We start from the raw sequence: 21,542 nt of genomic DNA on the forward strand, positions 1-21,542 counted from the left end.
GAAGCAAAAGCTAATACTGAATAAATATTTAGAGTTCTGACAAAGGAAGTCAGTCATAAACTTTTTTTTTCTTTTTGGCACTTTTACTTTCTAAGTGTGAACATTAGAAGACTAAAATAAGTTGCTCAAAATCCAGACCAAGTTGCAATTCTTTTTTACTTCAGGTTTTCTTACTGGTCTTTTATGACAGTGCCTGTAGAAATGCTTGTGCATAGTAGAGATTGAAATGGACTAGGATACAGGTAATTTGGTCTGATAACAGCTATGCTGTTAAGTAGTTATGCAAACTTGCATGAGTCACTTAGTCTCTCTAGATTTTATTATCACAACTGTTTTCTGCTTACTGGAATAACTATATATATCAGCTCTTCTCCATCACTTAAGCTTTATGATTCTGATAGTATACTTGCAAATATGTAAGTATCAGACATAATTAACTCTAGGACAACATGGGCTGGCTTTGAGGAGAAAGGTATGGTAATAGAATGATAAGAGAATGGTAAGTTAAAGTTCTTACACTAAGATGAAGAAGAGATTTTATTTTAAAGGAAGGGTCTCTTTCCACCAAGGCCATCAGTTGAATAATCAGTGTATACTGTTGGTGATTATTAAAACAAGCTCTTACTATGAATTTAACATTTAAGCAGATGCTTTAGTTATTAAAATAAAAGAAAGCAACCAAACAGAAAGCAGACATGGTTCCTGCCTTCGAGGGACTGTTAGTCAGTTGGGCTGACTTTTACACTTCCTCTGAGGCTCTGCTTCAACATCATCTCCCCCAGTAAACTTTGCTGGATCCTCCAGACTTGGCTTAGCATCTATCTCTGTGGTCCCAATTCCCTGGATGTGTCTGTTTTAGATAATCCCACTTTATATTAAAATTGTCCTCATGATTCTTAGGGTGGGGGCTGGTTAACCTATGTGCCAGCACCTAGTATAACACCTGTTGGGGAGTATTGACTAAATTGGATGACGGTGGCATCATTGACTCAATGGACATGAGTTTGAGCAAACTCTGGGAGAGAATGAAGGACAGGAAAGCCTGGCGTGCTGCAGTCCATGGGGTCGCAAAGAGGTGGACATATCTTAGTGACTGAACAACAAAACAACAACTTATATATTTTAAGTGACTCGGTTCTTCAGATTTGAATTATTTGAGGGCAGGGAAGTGTTTTGTGTTTGAGTGTTTTACTCTGTTACTTCTAGCACTTAGCACACTGTAGCAAAAAAAATCTTTTGCGTGAATGTATGAACATTAGTAACAGTTAGATTTTGAAAAAGGTACAGATGCATTGTCTAAAGATACAGATTGTAAATATTGTGCTCATTAACAGGAGGATTAGGAAGGGGTAGAGTTGTTACAGCATTAGGTGGTCCTTGATAGACTGATAGGTAGAATTTAAGGCATTGAGTGGAGTGAGTGATTCCATGAATGAGAACGAGGATGGAAATAAACAAAAGGAGTCCTGGCAACAGTCTGGAAGTCAAATTGATGAGAGCAGAGGTGACCTCACCTTTGGAAAATAGGTCTGGAGGGGTATAATGAAGTCAGGATTATGGGAGGCCTGCAAAGCCCAACACAAATGCTGATACTTTATAAAAAAAGAGAGTTAGTTAAAAGTTTTGGTACATGGTATTCCTATGTGTGTGCAGGCTAAGTCCCTTCAGTCCTGTCTGACTCTGTGTGATCCTAGAGACAATAGCCCTCAAGGCTCCTCTGTCCACGGGATTCTCCAGGCAAGCATACTAGAGTGGGTTACCCTGCCCTGCTCCAGGGGATCTTTCCCGCGTCTCTGAATGTCTCCTGCATTGGCAGGCAGGTGCTTTACCACTAGCGCCACCTGGGAAGCCCAGTATTCCTGTGTAAGAAAGTTTAATTCCTAGGACTTTCCTGGACTTTGCCTTCCAATGCATTGGATATGGGGTTGATCCCTGATCGGGGAGCTAATATCCCACATGCTCGTGGCCAAAAACCCAAAACATGGAACAGAAACAATATTGTAACAATATTAACTTTAAAAATGGGCCACACCAGAAAAAAGTCTTTAAAAAAAACAAGGAAAATTTAATTCTATAATGGCAATATTAGAGAAAGTACAGGAGTACAATATTAGAGAAAGTACGGGAAAAGAATTATGGCAATTTAGAAGTGAGATGAAGGAACACTGGATTAGGGTGCTGACAAAGGAATGAAATAGAAGCCAGAGAGAAGAAAGGATGGACTTGGTAGAGTATCGTTGTTGTTCAGTCGCTCAGTAGCTCAGTCATTCCTGACTCTTTGTGACCTCATGGACTGCAGCATGCCAGGCTTTCCTGTCCTTCACTATCTCCCAGAGTTTGCTCAAACTCATGTCTATTGAGTCAGTGATGCCATCCACCCATCTTATCCTCTGTCTCCCCCTTCTCCTCCCGCCCTCGGTCTTTCCCAGAAGAGTATTGTACCTAATAGCTAAAAGACAGGGCTAGAAAAAAATGAGATAATATGTAAGAAAGCACATCTTAAACTGTAAAACATACAACTGTAAGGTTATAAAGACAGATACAATAGATACATACATATATACATACATATTCATATACATAGTCAGTCCTCTTGGTATCTGGGAGATATTGGTCCCAGGACCCCTGCAGGTACCAAAATCCACGGATGCTCAAGCCCCTTGTATAAAGTGGCATGCATTTACATATAATCTCCCATATCTTTTAATTAACCTTAAGATTATTTTTAATACCGGATGAAATGTAAATGCTATATAAATAGTCATTGATTCTGCAAATTCAAGTATTACATTTTTGAACTTTCTGGTTGTTTTTTTTTCTCTGAATAGTTTTGATCCGTGGTTGGTTGAATTCTCAGATGCTGAAGCTGTATTACAGAGGGCAGAGTGTTTATGAATTCATACTTGAATGAATAAAATAGATGTTTTCTAGATAAAAATCATAACAAAAGGTCGAATTAGGCTTTCTTTTGGGGATCAGTTATGTGAACTGATTTTTATTTTTTCTGTCAAGAGAATGAAAGAGAAGCTTACATTTGCTGACTCCACTGAACACATACTCTTACAAGTCACATTAGATTAATAGGTTTCTTTGGAGGCACTTAAAGAGCAAGGCCGTTTGATGGGAGGTGTTAGCAGAGATGATGCATAATGATTTTTACTTAGAAAGCTTTATTTAATGAGTTTTCAATTATAGGATATTTCTTTGATGCATAATTGGGATATATGATCAAAGAAATAAGGGATCAGTTGTGGTAGCAATAAATTGTAGTTACTCCTGTATTTTCATTTTTAATCAAGCATAATTTTTCTCAATAAATAATAAATCTTTGTTTTTAATGTCAAAAGAAGATATTTTCATAATCAAGGGAATGTTTGATAACAATTAGATGCATTGTTAGTGGGCTTATGAAAGCAACGTCAGCTCTAATGTATGAATGGCTTTGTCAGGACAGTGCTGAGAATGTCAGATGTCAAATGTGGTTACAATGCAGCAAAATCCTTGGTCACCTATTAACTGTACAGGGCTTTTGTGGTTGACAGGGGGATTGCCGCACCAGAGAAGAGGCGATGATATTTGGCATTGGGCTCTGTGACAATGGATTTATGCACCATGGTAGGCATTTTTATTCTGGAAACTTCCAGATCTATTTCACTGTTTTGTCAAGACATTGGGAGTGTCTCAGTGGCCAGGGAAGGCCTCTAAAGATGAACCTGCAAGACTGTCTGGATCTTGCCACGTGTCCCTGTTGGGTTATCATGTCTGCAATCAGTGTCTCCACAAGTATTATCTACAAGTTGCCATGACTTTTTTTTCTGTTTTTCTAGACTGGTTCTGAAAAAGCAAGAGCTTGAACTAGAAGTTAAAAAAAAACAGCTCATGTATCTCTTTGAAACTACTCTAGGTCAGACCCATGGGTTTCTTTCTTTTTTTTTTTTCAAATGCCAGTATATATTAAAATGATTAAATGAGAGTCTATATAATTGAATATTTATAGTGATTTTTTTTAAGAAAATACTTTCAAAATTAGAGAACAAAATGATAAATTTCTGGAAAAAAGTTTCTTTTTGACAACTAATTAAAGATTGAATTTCTTTCTTGTTTGTTGACTTCATTTCTCTTAAATTTATAAAAGTAATGAGACTTAGTTTTCCCTCTCTATTTATACAATCTTACAGTTTCCATAAACCGAAACCATCTCTTTTCATTGTTAATAATATTTGCTTATCTACTTATTTGATAGCTCTTGTGCCTATTGGCTAATTATATTCAGAAATTATTTTTTTTGAAGAAACAAGAACAGAAAAGTAGCAGTGATTTTGAAAGCATCTTTGATTATTGCTTGTTCCTTTAGGACTTCCATTATATCCCAGTATCTCTGGACAACAGGAAACACTGGTCTTTGAAGAGTCAATTATTGAATGGAAGAAATGACATCATTATATGGAATTAAAACTGTAATATCAAGCTAAAAACCTTCAAAGATTTTGATGATTTTTTTCTTTAAAGCACCAGCAAGCAGCAATTTTATCCAAATATTTATTTTAAAATATTGGGTTGCAATACAGGTTTTCCCTGTGGAAGTCTCTGTCAGTAAAGGCTCAGCCAGCTGGGCTCATGCCTGGCCGTATGGATGTTTTCTCTCCCTGCCTTTAGCCTGACTGACTGGTGGAGGAAAACAGCAGTAGGAGAAACACCATGTGAGTGGGGAATCACTTAGGTCATGTATGCAAGGCCTACCTGTGTGAGTGCTAAGTGGCTTCAGTCATGTCCGACTTTTGCAACCCTATGGGCTGTAGCCTGCCAGGTTCCTCTGTCCAGGCAAGAATACTGGAGTGGGTTGCCACGCCCTCCTCCATGTGATCTTCCCGACCCAGGGATCAAACCTGCATCCCTTATGTCTCCTGCATTGGCAGGTGGGTTCTTTACCACTAGCGCCCCCCCCCCAGGAAGCCCTCAGTTCAGTTCAGTTCAGTCGCTCAGTCGTGTGTGATTCTTTGCGACCCCATGAATTGCAGCATGCCAGGCCTCCCTGTCCATCACCTATCCCCAGAGTTTACTCACACTCATGTCCATCGAGTCGGGGATGCCATCCAGCCATCTCATCCTCTGTCGTCCCCTTTTCCTCCTGCCCCCAATCCCTTGCAGCATCAGCGTCTTTTTCAATGAGTCAACTCTTCGCATAAGGTGGTCAAAGTATTCGAGTTTCAGCTTCAGCATCAGTCCTTCCAGTGAACACCCAGGACTGATCTCCTTTAGGATGGACTGGTTGGATCTCTTTGCAGTCCAAGGGACTCTCAAGAGTCATCTCCCAACACCACAGTTCAAAAGCATCAATTCTTCAGTGCTCAGCTTTTTTCACAGTCCAACTCTCACATCCATACATGACCACTGGAAAAACCATAACCTTGACTAGACGGACCTTTGTTGGCAAAGTAATGTCTCTGCTTTTTAATATGCTATCTAGGAAGCCCTAGGCAAGGCTTAACTTGATCTCAATTATATTCTCCTTCCTATTATGAGCTACAACTTATGTTGCCTTTTAATTTGTGATTGGTAGTTTCACTTGTTAAATTTATGTTGCCAGCAGTCTTCCATTTAAAGGTCAATCCATATATATAACTGATCAACAGTTATGATTTGGAACTCCATTAGAATAATGAAACAAAAGAGCTATCATTTTTTTTTTTTGCCTACTATATGCCAAATTATTTACATTTGTTACATTTTAGTTTTGTCCAACATTATTCAGAAGATTTTATTGCCCATATATTATCAGTGAGAAAACTGAAGTTCAAGGATTTTAAGTAACTTCCCCAGTGTTGCTTTCAGAATAAGAATATAAGGATAGATAAGTAGAAAGCAGATTTCTCTTTTAAGACACTTTGACAGCTGTCAGGATCTCACTGAGTACAAATTCTTTCTATCAGTGTGTAGCCTTATTTTTTAAAAAGGCTAACAAAACATATATCTTATATCATTAGAACATTCCAGGCAGCTTTGGGACTTTGGGGGGAAATGTTAGTATTCAGATAAAAGGGAAAAACTGACCTTTGCAGAAATAAGGTTATTTGAGAACAGTGTTTTTATGCAGATGACTAGGAATTAGTGGAAACTTAAATCACATTTCACCCAGAAGACATATTTCTGGTTTGAAGTGTTGGAACAAAAGTGACTATGGTGAGAATTGCTCACACACATAAAGGCTACATTTAACCCAATTGAATTTTCCCATAATTGTGCAGGATATTAAAAACAGAAATGTTTTCCTCTTTTACCTAAAATGTTTACTACAAATCTAAAACCCTTTAGGATTCTATGTTTTGAATTGCATGTATTTTTAAAATTCAATATAATCTTTTGAAAGTTAAAGTTGGATTTTAATCTGGAAGGTGGCAGATTTGTTTAAGTCAAAAAACTTTATCATGAAAAAAGTATTACTCATCTTTAAAAACACAAAGTCTTTTAGGTAACAGTAATTGAAGAAAACATCAGCTTGAAATTATAGAAAGAAATAAAAAGGTATCGTTGGGATATTTGTGAATGTAACTTGTTCCAGGCTGATCAGCTCTCACTATGGAAATTGAGGTTGATTTGGGCTACTCGCTCTCTCTTTCCATAGTGCTTGAAAAAAGTGAATTCAAAGACGAACCTCTACTTTTCCGTTTTTTTGCGGATGAGGAAATGGAAGGGTCAAATATGAAACATCGACTGATGAAACATGATTTAAAAGTTGTGGAAAATGTTATAGCTAAATCCTTATTGGTAAGTTTATTACTTTGCTGTGCAAATTTTCTTCTTCATTAGCCATTGATAGACTACGTAAACATGTTTGGTGATACAGAGTATCATTTTAGTCTTTTTGATTTGTAACTTTTTTCATAGTTGTCTTATTAATAATGTTAATATTTTACATTTCAGATTAAATCCAATGAAGGCAGCTATGGTTTTGGATTAGAAGACAAAAATAAAGTTCCAATAATAAAGTTGGTGGAAAAGGGGTCTAATGCTGAGGTAATGTAAATTAGTGTTTTTATTTAAGTTTCTTGTCCGTGACATACACATTTAAGAGTTTTAAACAAACTGAAATCAGCCTTCAAGTATCTTTATTAAAAATAATGATTCTGAATAATCTTATTCTGAGGTTCTTTGTAATACTGTTGGGATTTGTGAAAGAAGGTGTCTGGGAGCCTAAGGATAGTGGGGGAGGTATTGTAAAGATGTACAGCTTCAACTTGACCTTGTAGGAGTCCAAGTGTCTGATTCTAGTCTGTAGCCTGGTGGAGACTGATTAGGGTGGGACTGTATTATGTATGTTATGTGATTCTTCCATTGAATCAAGAGCTGTGTCTTCTATTTGCCTATCACTTAAAAAATTTGTTCTTATTGTGGGAAAAGGCACATTAATATAAGACATACTATTTTAAACATATTTAACTGTATAGTTCATTGGCACTAAGTACATTCACATTGTTGCGCAACTTTCACCATCATCCATCTCTCAAATTTTTCACCTTCCTAAACTGAAACTCTGTCCCCATTAAACCACAGCTCCCCATTTTTCCTCCTGTCCCATCCCAGCCCCTGGCCCCTGGGATCTGCCAATGGACTTTCTGACTCTATGAATTTGACTATTCTAGGTACCTCGTATAATTGGAATCAAACAGTATTTGTCTGCACCCAGTGTATATTGGAATGCATTTTTAGGCTTAGCTTAATATATGTCCTTGGCTTCCCTGGTGGCTCAGAGGTTAAAGCATCTGCCTCCAGTGCGGGAGACCTGGGTTCAATCCCTGGGTCGGGAAGATCCCCTGGAGAAAGAAATGGTAACCCGCTCTAGTATTCTTGCTTGGAGAATCCCATGGACGGAGGAGCCTGGTAGGCTACAGTCCACGGGATCGCAAAGAGTTGGACACGACTGAGTGACTTCACTTCACTAATATATGTCCTACAAAGAGATGGTACCTTCTTTTTACCCCCTGTACTATACAGTAGGATCTCATTAGGTATCTATTTTATACATAGTAGTGTGTGTATCCACTAAGATCATGGCGTCCAGCCCCATTATGTGTGTGTGTGTTAGTCACTTAGTCGTGCCCGACTCTTTGTGACCCCATGGGCTGTAGCCCACCAGGCTCCTCTGTCCACCCGCATTATTGCATGGCAAATAGAAGAGGGAAAGGTAGAAGTAGTGACAGATTTCCTCTTGTTGGGCTCCAAAATCACTGCAGACGGTGACTGCAGCCATGCATGAAATCAGAAGACCATTGCTTCTCAGCAAGAAAGCAATGAAAAACCTAGACAGTGTTTTGAAAAGCAGAGACATTACTCTGCTGACAAAGGTCTGTATAGTCAAGGTTATGGTCTTCCCAGTGGTCATGTACGGTTGTGAGAGCTGGACCGTGAAGAAGGCAGAACGCCAAAGATTTTATACATTTGAAATGTGGTGCTGGAGAAGACTCCTGAAAGTTCCTTGAACAGCAAGGAGATCAAACCAGCCAATCCTAATGGAGATCAACCCTGAATATTCATCGGAAGGACTGATGCTGAAGCTGAAGCTCCAGTATTTTGGTCATCTGACGTGAACAGATGACTCATTGGAAAGCTGGGAAAGGTTGAGAGCAGGAGAAGAGGGCATCAGAGGATGAGATGACCAGACGGTATCACCAATGCAAAGAATGTGAATTTGAACAAACTCTGGGAGATGGTGAGGGGCACAGAAGCCTGGTGTGCTGCAGTCCATGGGGCCACAAAGAATTGGACATGACTGGGTGGCTGAACAACAACGTCAACAGTGTGTGTGTGTGTGTATGAAAGAAAAAGAAAGTGAAGTCACTCAGTTGTGTCTGACTCTTTGTGACCCCATGGACTGTAGCCTACCAGGTTCCTCCGTCCGTGGGATTCTCCAGGCAAGAGTACTAGAGTGGGTTGCCATTTCCTTCTCCAGGGGATCTTCCTGACCCAGGGACTAAACCTTTTCAGATTCTAAATCTGTGAAAAAGTATATTTCTTATTAAAATAAATTTTTTTTTTTTTTTGCTATTTCTCTCCTAGATGGCTGGCATGGAAGTTGGGAAAAAGATTTTTGCGATTAATGGTGACCTAGTTTTTATGAGACCTTTCAATGAAGTGGATTGCTTCCTGAAATCATGCTTAAATAGCAGAAAACCTCTAAGAGTTCTTGTGAGCACAAAACCAAGGGAGTAAGTTGTATAGTTTGTACAGTGTTTAAAAAACATTAGACATTTGTGAGTAAAATAGAAAAGTTAGCAAAATTGGTGTCTGAAATTAAGCATCTCACTGCTTGTATATTTGAACCTCACCAACACCGCCGATACTGGTCTTTAGATGATGGAAAAGTTATGTTGCTTATGATGGATGGTTAAGCTACTTTATGTTGCTACTTAAAGCAGGTTAATTTCAGCAGAAATAATATTTTCCTTTTGTTACCCCAATTTTTCTTGTTTGGGTTGGGTTGAGCTTGATTATGAGTAAGGAAAACTGGTAGGACACTTGGTAATGGAAACTTCATTCCCTCATGCTCCGCTCCAAGGATTTCAGGGACTACAAACTGATGAGACAGCCTGTGTTGATACACACAATTTGTTGTTTTTCAGTTGCTCATGTAGTCATTTGTTCGTGTCTGACTCCTGTCTACCATATGGACTGTAGCCCACCAGGCTCCCCTGTCCTTCACAAACTCCTGGTTGCAGGGTCTTTTCCAATGAGTCAGCTCTTCATGTCAGGTCCACAAGGGGATACACATAATTACATCTTTATAAAATGGGAGCATGATTAATGATCTGAGGGGTTTTTGAAAAAAAATTAATAAGATTATGGATATACTTGGGAAACATTGGCTTTTGGTCTGTAAATCATCCATGACCTAGTGTCCCTGAATCAGATTTCCATGACTTGTTGAACCAATTAATTAATCAAGAGAATGCATATAAAGTACTTAGCATAATGTCTTAACATACTATGATTATATCTGTATTACTCTTTAAAATTGAATTATATTATTTTTCTATAGTAATAAGCAACTTCATTGATTTTAAGATAAATGAAGGTTACCACTTCAGAAGCAAAAAGGTTTATTTTAACTACTTATGAAAATATTCTAAGTATATATGGTATAATGTCTTCCCTACCTTGATATGTATTTTAAGCAATAGCTGAGTCCATAATTTATCTTAGGAGTTGAAGTGCAGTGTAATGGGCTCGATTCTGTAGTGACATCCAGGCAGAGGCTCTGGCTTCTACCCATGGCTTACCAGGGGATCTGAATGAGTGAGCATGGCAGGACTCATCAAAGTTAGTAATTTAGGAAGACTTTGAGACTGAGGGCAGCAGATAACCATAATAATATCTTTTCTCTAAGCCTAAGTAAGATCTTTTGTTGTCTTTGTGACCGTGACCGGCTCTTTTAGCCCACCAAGCTCCTCTGTCCATGGGATTTCCCAGACAAGAATATTGGAGTAGGTTGCCATTTCCTTCTCCAGGGGTCTTCCTGACCCAGGTGTCAAACCCAGGTCTCCTGCCTTGGCATGCAAATTCTTTACCACTGAGCCACCACGGAAGCTCAATTATGATCTATTGCTTCCCTTTTATTCAATCCTAAGATGAAGCTTACCTAGTTGCCTATCTCCGGATTTCAGTTCAGTCCCTCAGTTGTGTCCGACTCTTTGCAACCCCATGGACTGTAGCACGCCAGGCTTCCCTGTCCATCACCACCCCCAGAGCTTGCTTAAACTTAAGTTCATGGAGTCAATGATACCATCCAACCATCTCATCCTCTGTCATCCCCTTTTGCCTTCAGTCTTTCCCAGCATCAGGGTCTTTTCCAAAGAGTCAGTTCTTCGCCTCAGGTGGACAAAGTATTGAAGCTTCAGCTTCAGCAGCAGTCCTTCCAATGAATATTCAGGACTGATTTCCTTTGGGATTGATTTCCTTGCTGTCCAAGGGACTCTCAAGAGTCTTCTCCCAACACCACAGTTCAAAAACATCAGTTCTTTGGTGCTCAGCTTAAAGGTTCAACTCTCACATCCATACATGCTACTGGAAAAACCATAGCTTTGATTAGACGGACCTTTGTCGGCAAAGTAATGTCTCTGCTTTTTAATATGCTGTCTAGGTTGGTCATAGCTTTTCTTCCAAGGAGCAAGCGTCTTTTAATTTTACGGCTACAGTCACCATCTGCAGTGATTTTGGAGCTCAAAAAAATTAAGTCTGTCACTGTTTGCATTGTTTCCCCATCTATTTGCCATGAAGTGATGGGACCGGATGCCATGGTCTTAGTTTTCTGAATGTTAAACTTTAAGCCAACTTTTTCGCTATCCTCTTTCCCTTTCATCAAGAGGCTCTTTAGTTCCTCTTCACTTTCTGCCATAAGGGTGGTGTCATCTGTATATCTGAGGTTACTGATATTTCTCCCAGCAATCTTGATTCCTGCTTGTGCTTCATCCAGTCCAGCATTTCATGTGATACGCTCTGCATGGGCATTTAAAAGGAAAAGGACAGGCTGGAAAAGGATGAGGCAGTAAGATTCCAGAAAAATTATTAGTAAACTAAAGGCCCTCACCATGGTTCCTCGCTCTCTGATTTAACCTTGTAAATACTTTTCACTGATCATAGACATTTCAATTCAGAGGACTGGGAAGTCATCTGCTTCAATACTGAATAGAGAGAGTCAAATCCTCAGTCTTAGAATTAGTTGCTAGATGAGCAGGGTTGAACCTGGGTCTTCTGACTCTTCCTTCCATGTTTGCTGCACCGTATCTGAAATCCCGGATTTCTGGTCCACATTCAAGACTCTCTTTCACCACTTGCTTGTTAATTGTGTTGTTTCAGTATCCTTATCCATAAAAAAATGGGGATGGTAAGAGTGTTACAGGGGTGCTAAGAACTTAAATAAATCTAGCTTTGTAAAGAACCTAGTCATGTGTTCAGCACATAGTATGTCCTCCAGTGAGGTTATCTGTGATGCTTATCTGTCCTTTTATTTCATTTTTTCCCACTACTTCTCTATTACATGAAAAGTAAGTTTCACATTGTATTTCAAGACTGTTTTGAGAATTGTTGTTGTTCAGTCGCTAAGTTATGTCCAACTCTTTGAGACCCCATGGACTTTAGCACACCAGGCTTCCCTGTCCTTCACTATATCCTGGACTTTGCTCAAACTCATGTCTGTTGAGTCAGTGATACTATATGGAATACTCAAGTTTTTCCTTTTTATTTTTAATTTGTCTGAAATATTGTAACCTTTCCTTTATGCCCTTATTCTAACATATGATTCCTGTCAATCATTCTCATAGTTTCTTACTTATAGTAAGAAAATGTATATGTATAGTATATACATATACTTACTTATATTTCCACTTATAATTTATGTAGTAAAAAGGCAAAAAATGAGAGGCAAATACAGTAGAATTTTTCTTTTGAACCCATCTGTATTTTACACATTGATTATATCAAGGAATTTTTCAAAAGGCTTTGTAGCAGATAATTTAGTGCACTCATTTTCTACAGGAAATGAGCATTCCTCTTGTATAAATTTAATTCTTCATTTAATAGTATAGTGGTCCCAGCAGGGAAACATATTTTCCAAAGGTCATTTTATGAAGAGAGTTACAGTGTTATGAACAAAATGCATCTCACAGTGTTCTGTACAAATTTTGTTAAAAATGTAATAATCTTGAAGATTAGAGCAAAGTCAACCTCGAATAGCAACATAAGGATAGACTTTATTCAGAAAGAGTTTTGAGAGTCCATTATGAATTTTTTACAGTCCAAAAGCAACAATAATTTACCATGGCCAGAAAGCCCCAAGTTATTTCAGTGTGAGTCCTAAGTCACTTCAGTCATGTCTAACTCTTTGTGACCGTATGAACTGTAGCCTGAGAGCCTCCTCTGTCCATGGGACTCTCCAGGCAAGAATACTGGAGTGGGTTGCCATTTCCTTCTCCAGGGGATCTTCCCAATCCAGGGATCAAACCCGCATTACTTATGTCTGTTGCAGTGCCAGGTGTGTTCTTTACCGCTAGTGCCACCTGGAAAGCCTATTTCAGCAAAAGTGAACTCTCATTCAAGAACTGTCATTCTCTCATTCATAGAGAAGCAAGAGCTACCTCTATTTTTTATTTCATGCTCAGAAGATGTGTTTGTTCCCTTTTCCTTAGTCAGTCTTCCATCTTCCAGTGTACCTTTGACAGACCCTAGTAGCAAGGTGTTGTAAAGGAAGCAGATGTAGCCTTATATATCAAAGTGTTTAATTAAGGATAAAGGATAAATTTGTTCCATAAGCTTAGTGCCACCAATATACAGATCACTTCATAGCGTGTAACCTAATTTATAATAACATTTTCAGGGCTTGCCTGGTGGCTCAGATGATAAAGAATCTGCCTGCAACTCGGGAGACCTGGATTTGATTCCTGGGTCAGGAAATCCCCTGGAGAAGGGAATGGCTACCCCCTCCAATATTCTTGCCTGGAGAATTCCATGGACAAAGGATTCTTTAAATTCTATAATAACACTTTCAGGCTTCCCTAAAACAGATAGTTTGCATTTCTATCACGGATTGCCAGGATGTCTGCCGGGGTTATATTTGAAATTACAGGGCCAGCCTCTGCCTTCAAGTCTAAGTGCAGTGTGTAGCTTACTTAAGTTTTCTAGATGCAGCATTGCTCAAACAGCTCCCCCAGCTTTTTCATAAACAAGTAAGTGCTGCTCTACCTAACTTCAGACTCTGTCTCATGTTCCCTTGAAATGCTACCAGCTTTTATTTCATGATTAATTCATCATCTTTTGGAAAACACTTTTGTTTCTTGGGCATCAAGTGCCATCCATCAACATTTTTATTACATGGTATTCATTTGTCTTTGCTCTCTCTGGCAATTTATTTAGACTCATTTTTGTTGTTATGATGTTGTGTCTTATCTCGAGTTCTCTGCTTTTCATTGTTGCTCTCCGATTTCTGCCTTCCTTCCTTGGAGTAGCTTGTTTATTACTGCCAGTTTATTATACCCTCCTTGGTTTGCCATGATGGCTGACTCAAGATCTCCATCCCTTCTTCTTCATTTCCATGTGGGTTCATTAAAAAAATATGGCTTTTCTTGTTCAGATTTACCTTTTGATGTGTTATCCTTTTCAAATTCCACTGAATGAACACTAAAGTTAATCATATTCTTAAATAAATGATTTTGATACCATGTTTGACAGGTCTGTTCTTTAAAACCAGCTCTTTATTGTTGCTCTTTGCTGACGTTCCCAACAGGTAGAAATGGATGAACCTTGTGTTTCTTTTATGTTAATTTTAAAAGTGAGATTTTGCAGAGTGCACCAAAGGCTTTGTCAGAGTACACTGTGGAGAGATGCTTCCATTGTACTAAGTACTTGCGCAGTTCACAGCATGAGACAGGGCAGTTTACCAAAGGTTTCTCTTTTCACCTTCACTGACACCCTGCAGAGTAATTTTAACATCATCATCTTTCTGCGGAAACTGGCTCAGTTAAGCAGTTCGTCCAAGTTAACCAAGTATTAAGGGACTAAATCAAGATTCAAAGGAAGGTTGGTGTGACCAGAGCCTGTTCCTTGGTCAGGATATTCTATGCAATGACTATGTTCAGTGGGAGAATTTGGGTGCCTGCTCTGGGTCCCTTGGAGGTACACCCACCATGCTTGTCCAGCCCAGTCTCTTTCACACATTAGACCCCAGATATGTATTTATTGAAGGATTGAATTTTATTCAGCTGTGTGGACAGCTATTGTTTTAACCAGTTGTGGCATTTTAAAGTCATCTTACCTTATTTTTGATTGACTTTAGGACAGTGAAAATCCCAGATTCAGCAGAAGGACTTGGCTTCCAGATCCGAGGATATGGCCCGTCGGTGGTGCATGCAGTAGGAAGAGGTGAGAAAGTCATCCTGTGTGGTATCCAACTGGCCAGCAGGTTTGAATGGTCCTTACTGAACAAAAATGTGTCTAATCATGTTGCTATGAATATTCTCAATGTTTGCTGAATTAGCTCAATGGTAGTGGCTCAGTTGGTCAAAAATCTGCCTGCAGTGCAGGAGACTCTGGTTCAATCCCTAGGTCAGGAAGATCCCCTGGAGAAGGAAATGGCAACCCACTCCAGTGTCCTTGCATGAGAAATCCCATGGACAGAGAAGCCTGGCAGGCTACATTAGATGGGGTCGCAAGAGTCAGGCACAATTTAGTGACTAAACCACCTACACCAATATACTCTTATTAAAAAAAACAAAAAACTCCAAATTGTAAGACAAATTTATCATTGTTAAAAATTCGTAAGAGAATGATTCCTGTCAATCTCACTTTTCTCCATGTTTCAATGTAATCAAAGGATGTAATGATTTTAAGGTGGTCTGTTTTTCTCTGACAGCAAATTACTGTATTTCTGTCAGCAATTCTAAGATGTGAGTTTGGGTTTAAGAATTATCTGTGTGGTTTATGTAGTGTCTGCTGCTATATGATTAGTTCAAGTGTTCTCATAAACCGTGTGTTTTATAAACCATCCAATGCATTTTAAATTAAATAATTTAGGGGACCCAGAACTTAATGTTTATATTTTATTCTCTTTCTGTTTGACAGGCAAATCAGCCTTTGATATCTCTTGTTAACATGTGCACTTTTAAATTTTATTCTAACACTGATGTAATTTAAAGAAATAACTGTTAGATCCCACATTACTAACCACAGTAAATAAATTGCTGCTGTAGGAAGAAGGATTGCAGTAAGCGATGTGTTTATCTTAACAAGAGATATACATGCTTTTCATTACTAAGATATGTGAATTGTAAAGCATCTCAACATGATCATCCCAACATTAGACTGGGAAATTTTGAGAGGACATTGCTATCAGAGTCAAATTTATCAAGAACATACTAGTTAGACCTCTATTAGAGTCTGTAAAATTGCTTTCATTTGTGTATGTGTGATAAAAATTAACCTTACTTCAAAAACTTCTTTTCACTCAGAGTTTTAAAACACACAGATTAATAGATATTTCAGATATTTCCAGTTACTCATTAAAATTATAAAACAGAAGTGGGATTCATTGCATAACGAAAGGGATGTTTGATGTGACAAGTATTTCCTTCATTTTCACTAGACCGAAAAGGAGCCAGTCACTTTGTTAGTACTATGAAATAACTGAAAACTGGAGTGAATCAAGTTTTTTCTTTCCTTGTCTTTTAAGGAGCAAGGTTGTATTTTGGGAAATTAGTCATAGGGTTAAGTCCAATTCTGGTTACTATGCCTTTTGCTTCTAAAGAAGAAAACAAAGAAATGCTCATGTGCTTTTCCTTTCGAGTGAATATGAAATAAGATAATAGCCTGTGGTTTCCTTTTGCGCTGTAATCTTGCCATGAAAAAATAAACTTCTTTCCCATTTTTCTTCTTCAGCCCTTTCCCATGGTCGCACACTAGAGCATATCAATGACTGAACTTCTACCTGTGGTATCTACAATTCCAGTATGCCAGTTTCTGGCGCTACAGTCTTTTTGTTTTTTTTTTTTTTTGGTCTCTCATCACTTTGATATTCTCAGGTTGTTTTAAAATTCAGTTGGTTTGTAAGTTAACTGTAGTTCAATAAAAAACGGTATGCAAAATTTGATAGGGTCGTCCAAGCTTTGGATACTTCTCCTTTTCCGCTGGTGAATTACATCCTTCAGAGTACCACTTCCTGAGCCAGCTTTATCCCCATGGTGGGTCACCGCCGTCACTTGTCTGCATCATTAGGGTCTTCTCATCCCTGTCTCTCAGGTGCATCCAGGGTCCTCTTGGCCTTATCCCTCAGGTGCATCCAGACCACCTCGTTTTGGCCTCAGATAAACCTAATTACAGCCTTTGTGCTTTCTTTTGAGCAGCTGAGAAAGAATTGTCATGAATATGGAATTAGTGTCATCCCAAATCACTGTCTAGTCTTTTACTGAGCCCCTGTTGCTACTTAGCAGTCTGTTTACATGTCTGATCAGTTTTCTCCTCATCATTGCCTCCAGTCTCCCAGGTATGAAGTCTTCCAAGTCCTATATCTTGTTGGCTATTTGACCATCATCTGTTTTTCTCCTACTCTAGAAGAACAGGTCTTCCATTTTCTTCTCTGGAGTTCAACGTTAATATCTCTATAAAGATTATGGAGCCTATCCCTTCAGATACTGCCTCTGTGATATTACACTGTCAGATAGTCCCTTTCCAGAATTTTCAGCCTTTATCTTCACTGGATTACTATAGTAGAGGCCAAAAAAATAGCCTTGGGCTTCCCAGGTGGCGCACGTGGTAAAGAACCCGCCTGCCAATGCAGGAGACTTAAGAGATGCCAGTTCAATCCATCGGTGGGGAAGATCCTCTGGAGAAGAAAATGGCAACCCACTCCAGTATTCTTGCCTGGAGAATCCCATGGACAGAGGAGCCTGGAGGGCTATAGTCCATGGGATCGCAAAGAGTCGGACACAACTGGAGCAACTTAGCATATACACACATAAAAGTGGTCAGTTTTTTCCGCATTGAAATAAACAAAGAAACAAAGCTATCTTGAATTGAACAGTAAACTCAAAACTTTCCTTCTTCCTTGTTTTCCCCTCTAGATCCTTGACACTCAAAATTTGGTCCACAGACTGATAGCATTGGCATCACTTGGGAGATGGTTAGAAATGCAGAATCTCAAGCCCCATCCAATACTTACTGAATCAGAATCTGCATTTCAACAAGACCCACCCTCCCAGGTGATTGGTATGCATGTCAAAGATTGAGACCCTCAGCTCCAGAATATTGGTCTCAGGATTTTAATTTTTTTCATGACCAAACTTCCTGAAATGCTGGTCTGTATTTTGGCTGGATCTTCCTCACATCCTACTTGAATTTCAGCTCAGTGCTATAGCTCCTCCCACCTCCTACCCATGTCTTCAAGAGTAGCCCATGTCTTATAAGAATAATCATGGACTTAACTGAGAAGTGCAATGGATATTGAGAGTTCCTGTCTTAATTGAATTTTCTGTTGCGTTTGTTTAAACTGACTAGTCTTGTTGGGGTGAAACGTTCATATTTTGATTTCTGAGATGGTGCCTTTCAGATTTTTCTCCTATCCCTTCTCTGCCAACTCTTCATCTATTGACCCCTTAACTGTTGGCGCTCTCTTCTCTGCCTTCCGTGCTTTCTACATAAACAATTGTATTGATCCTCTTTGTTGGGGATTTCTGAATCTCTTTGCTCAGAGCCCTTGAATTCTATAGCCAAGATCTAATTGTTTATTATACATCAATGCCCCTTTGGCACCTTAAAATCCAGTATTTTCCCCAGTTGAACTTTTCATCTATTCTCTGAAGTTGCTTTACCTCCGGGTGTTCTCTCTTTATTTAATTAACTCCATCTACTCAGCCACTGAGTCCAGAGGCACAGGAATGATCCTGGGTACCCTCACCGCTCCATCAACTCCATCATCAAACATCAAATACTTGATCTCATTCTCCCCTTCATAACTAATGCTACCTCAATTTCAACCTGGGGATTTGCAGTAAGTAGATGCTTACTGTGATTTTGATTTTTGACTTGAACTCCAATGATCCATCCTGTTTCAGTGGGTGGGGAGGGATCATGTCACTTCTCTGCTTAAAATTCTTAAATGCTTTTCCTCTTGTGTGTATAATAATGTTCACTTCACAAGTTTCAAAACCTGCCTCTGCTTTGTCCTCCTTTATTTTTCACTCACTTTTCTCATTCAAGACTGACACCAATTGCTCCTATGGTCCCAAATGTCCAGGTTATTTTTTGATTCAGTACCTCTTTTTGGGCTGTTCTTTCTTTTCTTCTTCTAGTTTTTTTTGTTTTTTTTTAATATTGGAGTATAGTTGATTTAAAATGTTGTGTTAACTTCAGGTGTATAGCAAAGTGAGTCAGATATGCATATACATATATTTACTCTTTTTTAGATTCTTTTCCCATATAATCCATTACAAAGTATTGAGTAGAGTTCCCTGTGCTATGCATTAGTAGGTCCTTTTAGTTATCTGTTCTATATATAATAATGAGTATATGTCAGTCCCATTTTCCCAATTTATCCCTCCCCTTTTCTCACCTCCTGCTAACCATAAGTTTGTTTTCTACATCTGTTACTCTATTTCTGCTTTGTAGATAAGTTCATTTGTACAACATGTTTAATATTTAACACATTTAATAATTCCTTCATGAGAGAACTTGCTTGCAAAGAAAGGTTCTTCTGACATGCTTATGATAGTTTTTACAATCATTGATATTAATTACATATATTGTATTTAGCAATGGTGCTTTGTATTTGTTCAGAATATCAAATAGTATTGATTGGCAGGTCCTGAAAATCTTAACTCACTGGTTAGAATATGCCACTGTATCTGTGCAAATAAATGGTGGACAGTTGATGTTTTCTGGTTAATTTTATTCTTCACAAATTCTCTGGTTCCTGACTCTCTGTATATATCCTAAACTCATTTTCTTAGCAAATCCAGTCCACTCCTGGTTGCTGTTGACTTGATTTTTTTTTTTAAGGAATTTCTTTTAATTGTCATTTTAAAAAGATGAAAGTGAAGACTATTTTAATATTTAGAGATTTTGTAGACTAAATGAAGGTAAAAAGGCCAGTGCTTCTGGTTTTCTCATTTTGCCTTTATATTTGCATGTATAGAACATTAGATTGATTAGACATTTGAAAGGGGAAGTAACTGATTAGCATGATAAAGATCTCTTTATAATATCCCTTCAAACGAATTCTTAGATGGGATGGGAAGATACTCTCTTCAACACAGTTTGAATGGCCAAATAAATAGAGAATGTTTGAGAAGGCATTGTCATCAGAGCCAGATTCATCAAGAACTCTTCTGTCCATGGAATTCTCCAGGCAAGAATACTGGAGTGGGTAGCTGTTCCCTTCTCCAGGGAATCTTCCCAACCCAGGGATTGAACCCAGCCCTCCCATGTTGCATGCAGATTCTTTACCATCTGAACCACCAGGGAAGCCCATGAACATACTAGCTCAGTTCAGTTCAGTTCAGTCACTCAGTCGTGTCCAACTCTTTGCGACCCCGTGAATTGCAGCACGCCAGGCCTCCCTGTCCATCACCAGCTCCCAAAGTTTACTCAAACTCATGCCCATTGAGTCGGTGATGCCATCCAGCCATCTCATCCTCTGTCGTCCCCTTCTCCTCCTGCCCCCAATCCCTCCCAGCATCAGCGTCTTTTCCAATGAGTCAACTCTTCGCATGAGGTGGCCAAAGTATTGAAAGTTTCAGCTTCAGCATCAGTCCTTCCAATGAACACCCAGGACTGATCTCCTTTAGGATGGACTGGTTGGATCTCCTTGTAGTCCAAGGGACTCTCAAGAGTCTTCTCCAACACCACAGTTCAAAAGCATCAATTCTTCAGCACTCAGCTTTCTTTATAGTCCAACTTTCACATACATGACCACTGGAAAAACCATAGCCTTGACTAGACGGACCTTTGTTGGCAAAGTAATGTCTCTCCTTTTTAATATGCTATCTAGGTTGGTCATAACTTATCTTTATTATATTTTAAAACTGCGATGGACCTGTGGACACGGGGTGGGTGGGAAGTGGAGGGTAGGACACATTGGGAGAGTAGCATTGGCATATATACCATGTGCATAGATAGGTAGTAGGAAGCTGCTGGATAGCACAGGGAGCTCAGCTCAGTACTCTGATGACCTAGGGGGGTGGAAAAAGGGATGGGATGGGAGGGAGGTTCAAGAGGGAGGGGAAATATATATATATATATAAATACACACACACATCCATATAGCTGATTTGTTTTGCTGCACAGCAAAAAGTAACACAAAATTATAAAGCAGTTATACTCTAATTTTAAAAGTTGGCTATATGGAACTTAAAAAAATAAAATTGCTTCCCTGTGTTACATGGGATAGAAATGAATCACATTCCTACAATTAGTTTTTGGCAATTTTCTCATTTGCATTTAAAGGAACTGTGGCTGCAGCTGCTGGTCTTCACCCTGGACAGTGTATCATCAAAGTCAATGGAATCAACGTCAGCAAAGAGACACACGCCAGTGTTATCGCCCACGTCACGGCCTGCAGGAAGTACCGGAGACCAACGAAGGTAAGTACCCTCGGCTGGTGCATGTAATGGCGGACTCGCTCAGAAGGCGCTGGGGATGGCATGGGATGATGCCAGAACTGTCTGTGGTTTCCACCGCCAGGTTCGCGTTTAAGCGCAGCATTGTCAGTCTCTTAATGCTTCTTTTATGCACGTAATTAGTTATCGATTCTGCTTAAGTGGCCACATTTTCTGCTGTAGTATTATCACCAGTTTAAACAGTGCCCTGGGCTATTTTCATTTTCCTTGTGATGAGTTTTCAAATAGTTAAGTGTTTATCAAATTGAAATCTAAAGGCCTGAACTGTTTTCTTGACAGTTGCTTTAGAATCTGTAATGGTCAGCATGTATCTTTGTTGGTATATATGAATTATAAATGCTTACACTGTTTATTAAAAAACTTCTATGAGAAAGAATTGTAGGTTATAAT

At 38.9% G+C, this 21,542-nt stretch overlaps 1 protein-coding gene across 3 annotated transcripts in view; it reads left to right on the plus strand.

Annotated features, from left to right (window-relative positions):
* Window positions 1-21,542, plus strand: part of PREX2 (phosphatidylinositol-3,4,5-trisphosphate dependent Rac exchange factor 2) — a 285,626-nt gene that overhangs the window by 122,791 nt on the left and 141,293 nt on the right. For all 3 annotated transcript variants that reach the window (XR_006272238.1, XM_043483105.1, XM_043483104.1), the window contains exons 15-20: window positions 3,543-3,615; window positions 6,623-6,765; window positions 6,922-7,014; window positions 9,055-9,203; window positions 14,822-14,907; window positions 20,980-21,116. Coding sequence is in view for 2 of the 3 variants with exons in the window: in XM_043483105.1 (XP_043339040.1) it covers window positions 3,543-3,615; window positions 6,623-6,765; window positions 6,922-7,014; window positions 9,055-9,203; window positions 14,822-14,907; window positions 20,980-21,116 (681 nt within the window). In the remaining variant the exon portion in view is untranslated. The remainder of the gene's footprint in view (window positions 1-3,542; window positions 3,616-6,622; window positions 6,766-6,921; window positions 7,015-9,054; window positions 9,204-14,821; window positions 14,908-20,979; window positions 21,117-21,542) is intronic.

Source organism: Cervus canadensis, chromosome 12, assembly GCF_019320065.1.
Source record: "Cervus canadensis isolate Bull #8, Minnesota chromosome 12, ASM1932006v1, whole genome shotgun sequence".
In the NCBI taxonomy this organism is placed as follows: Eukaryota; Metazoa; Chordata; class Mammalia; order Artiodactyla; family Cervidae; genus Cervus; species Cervus canadensis.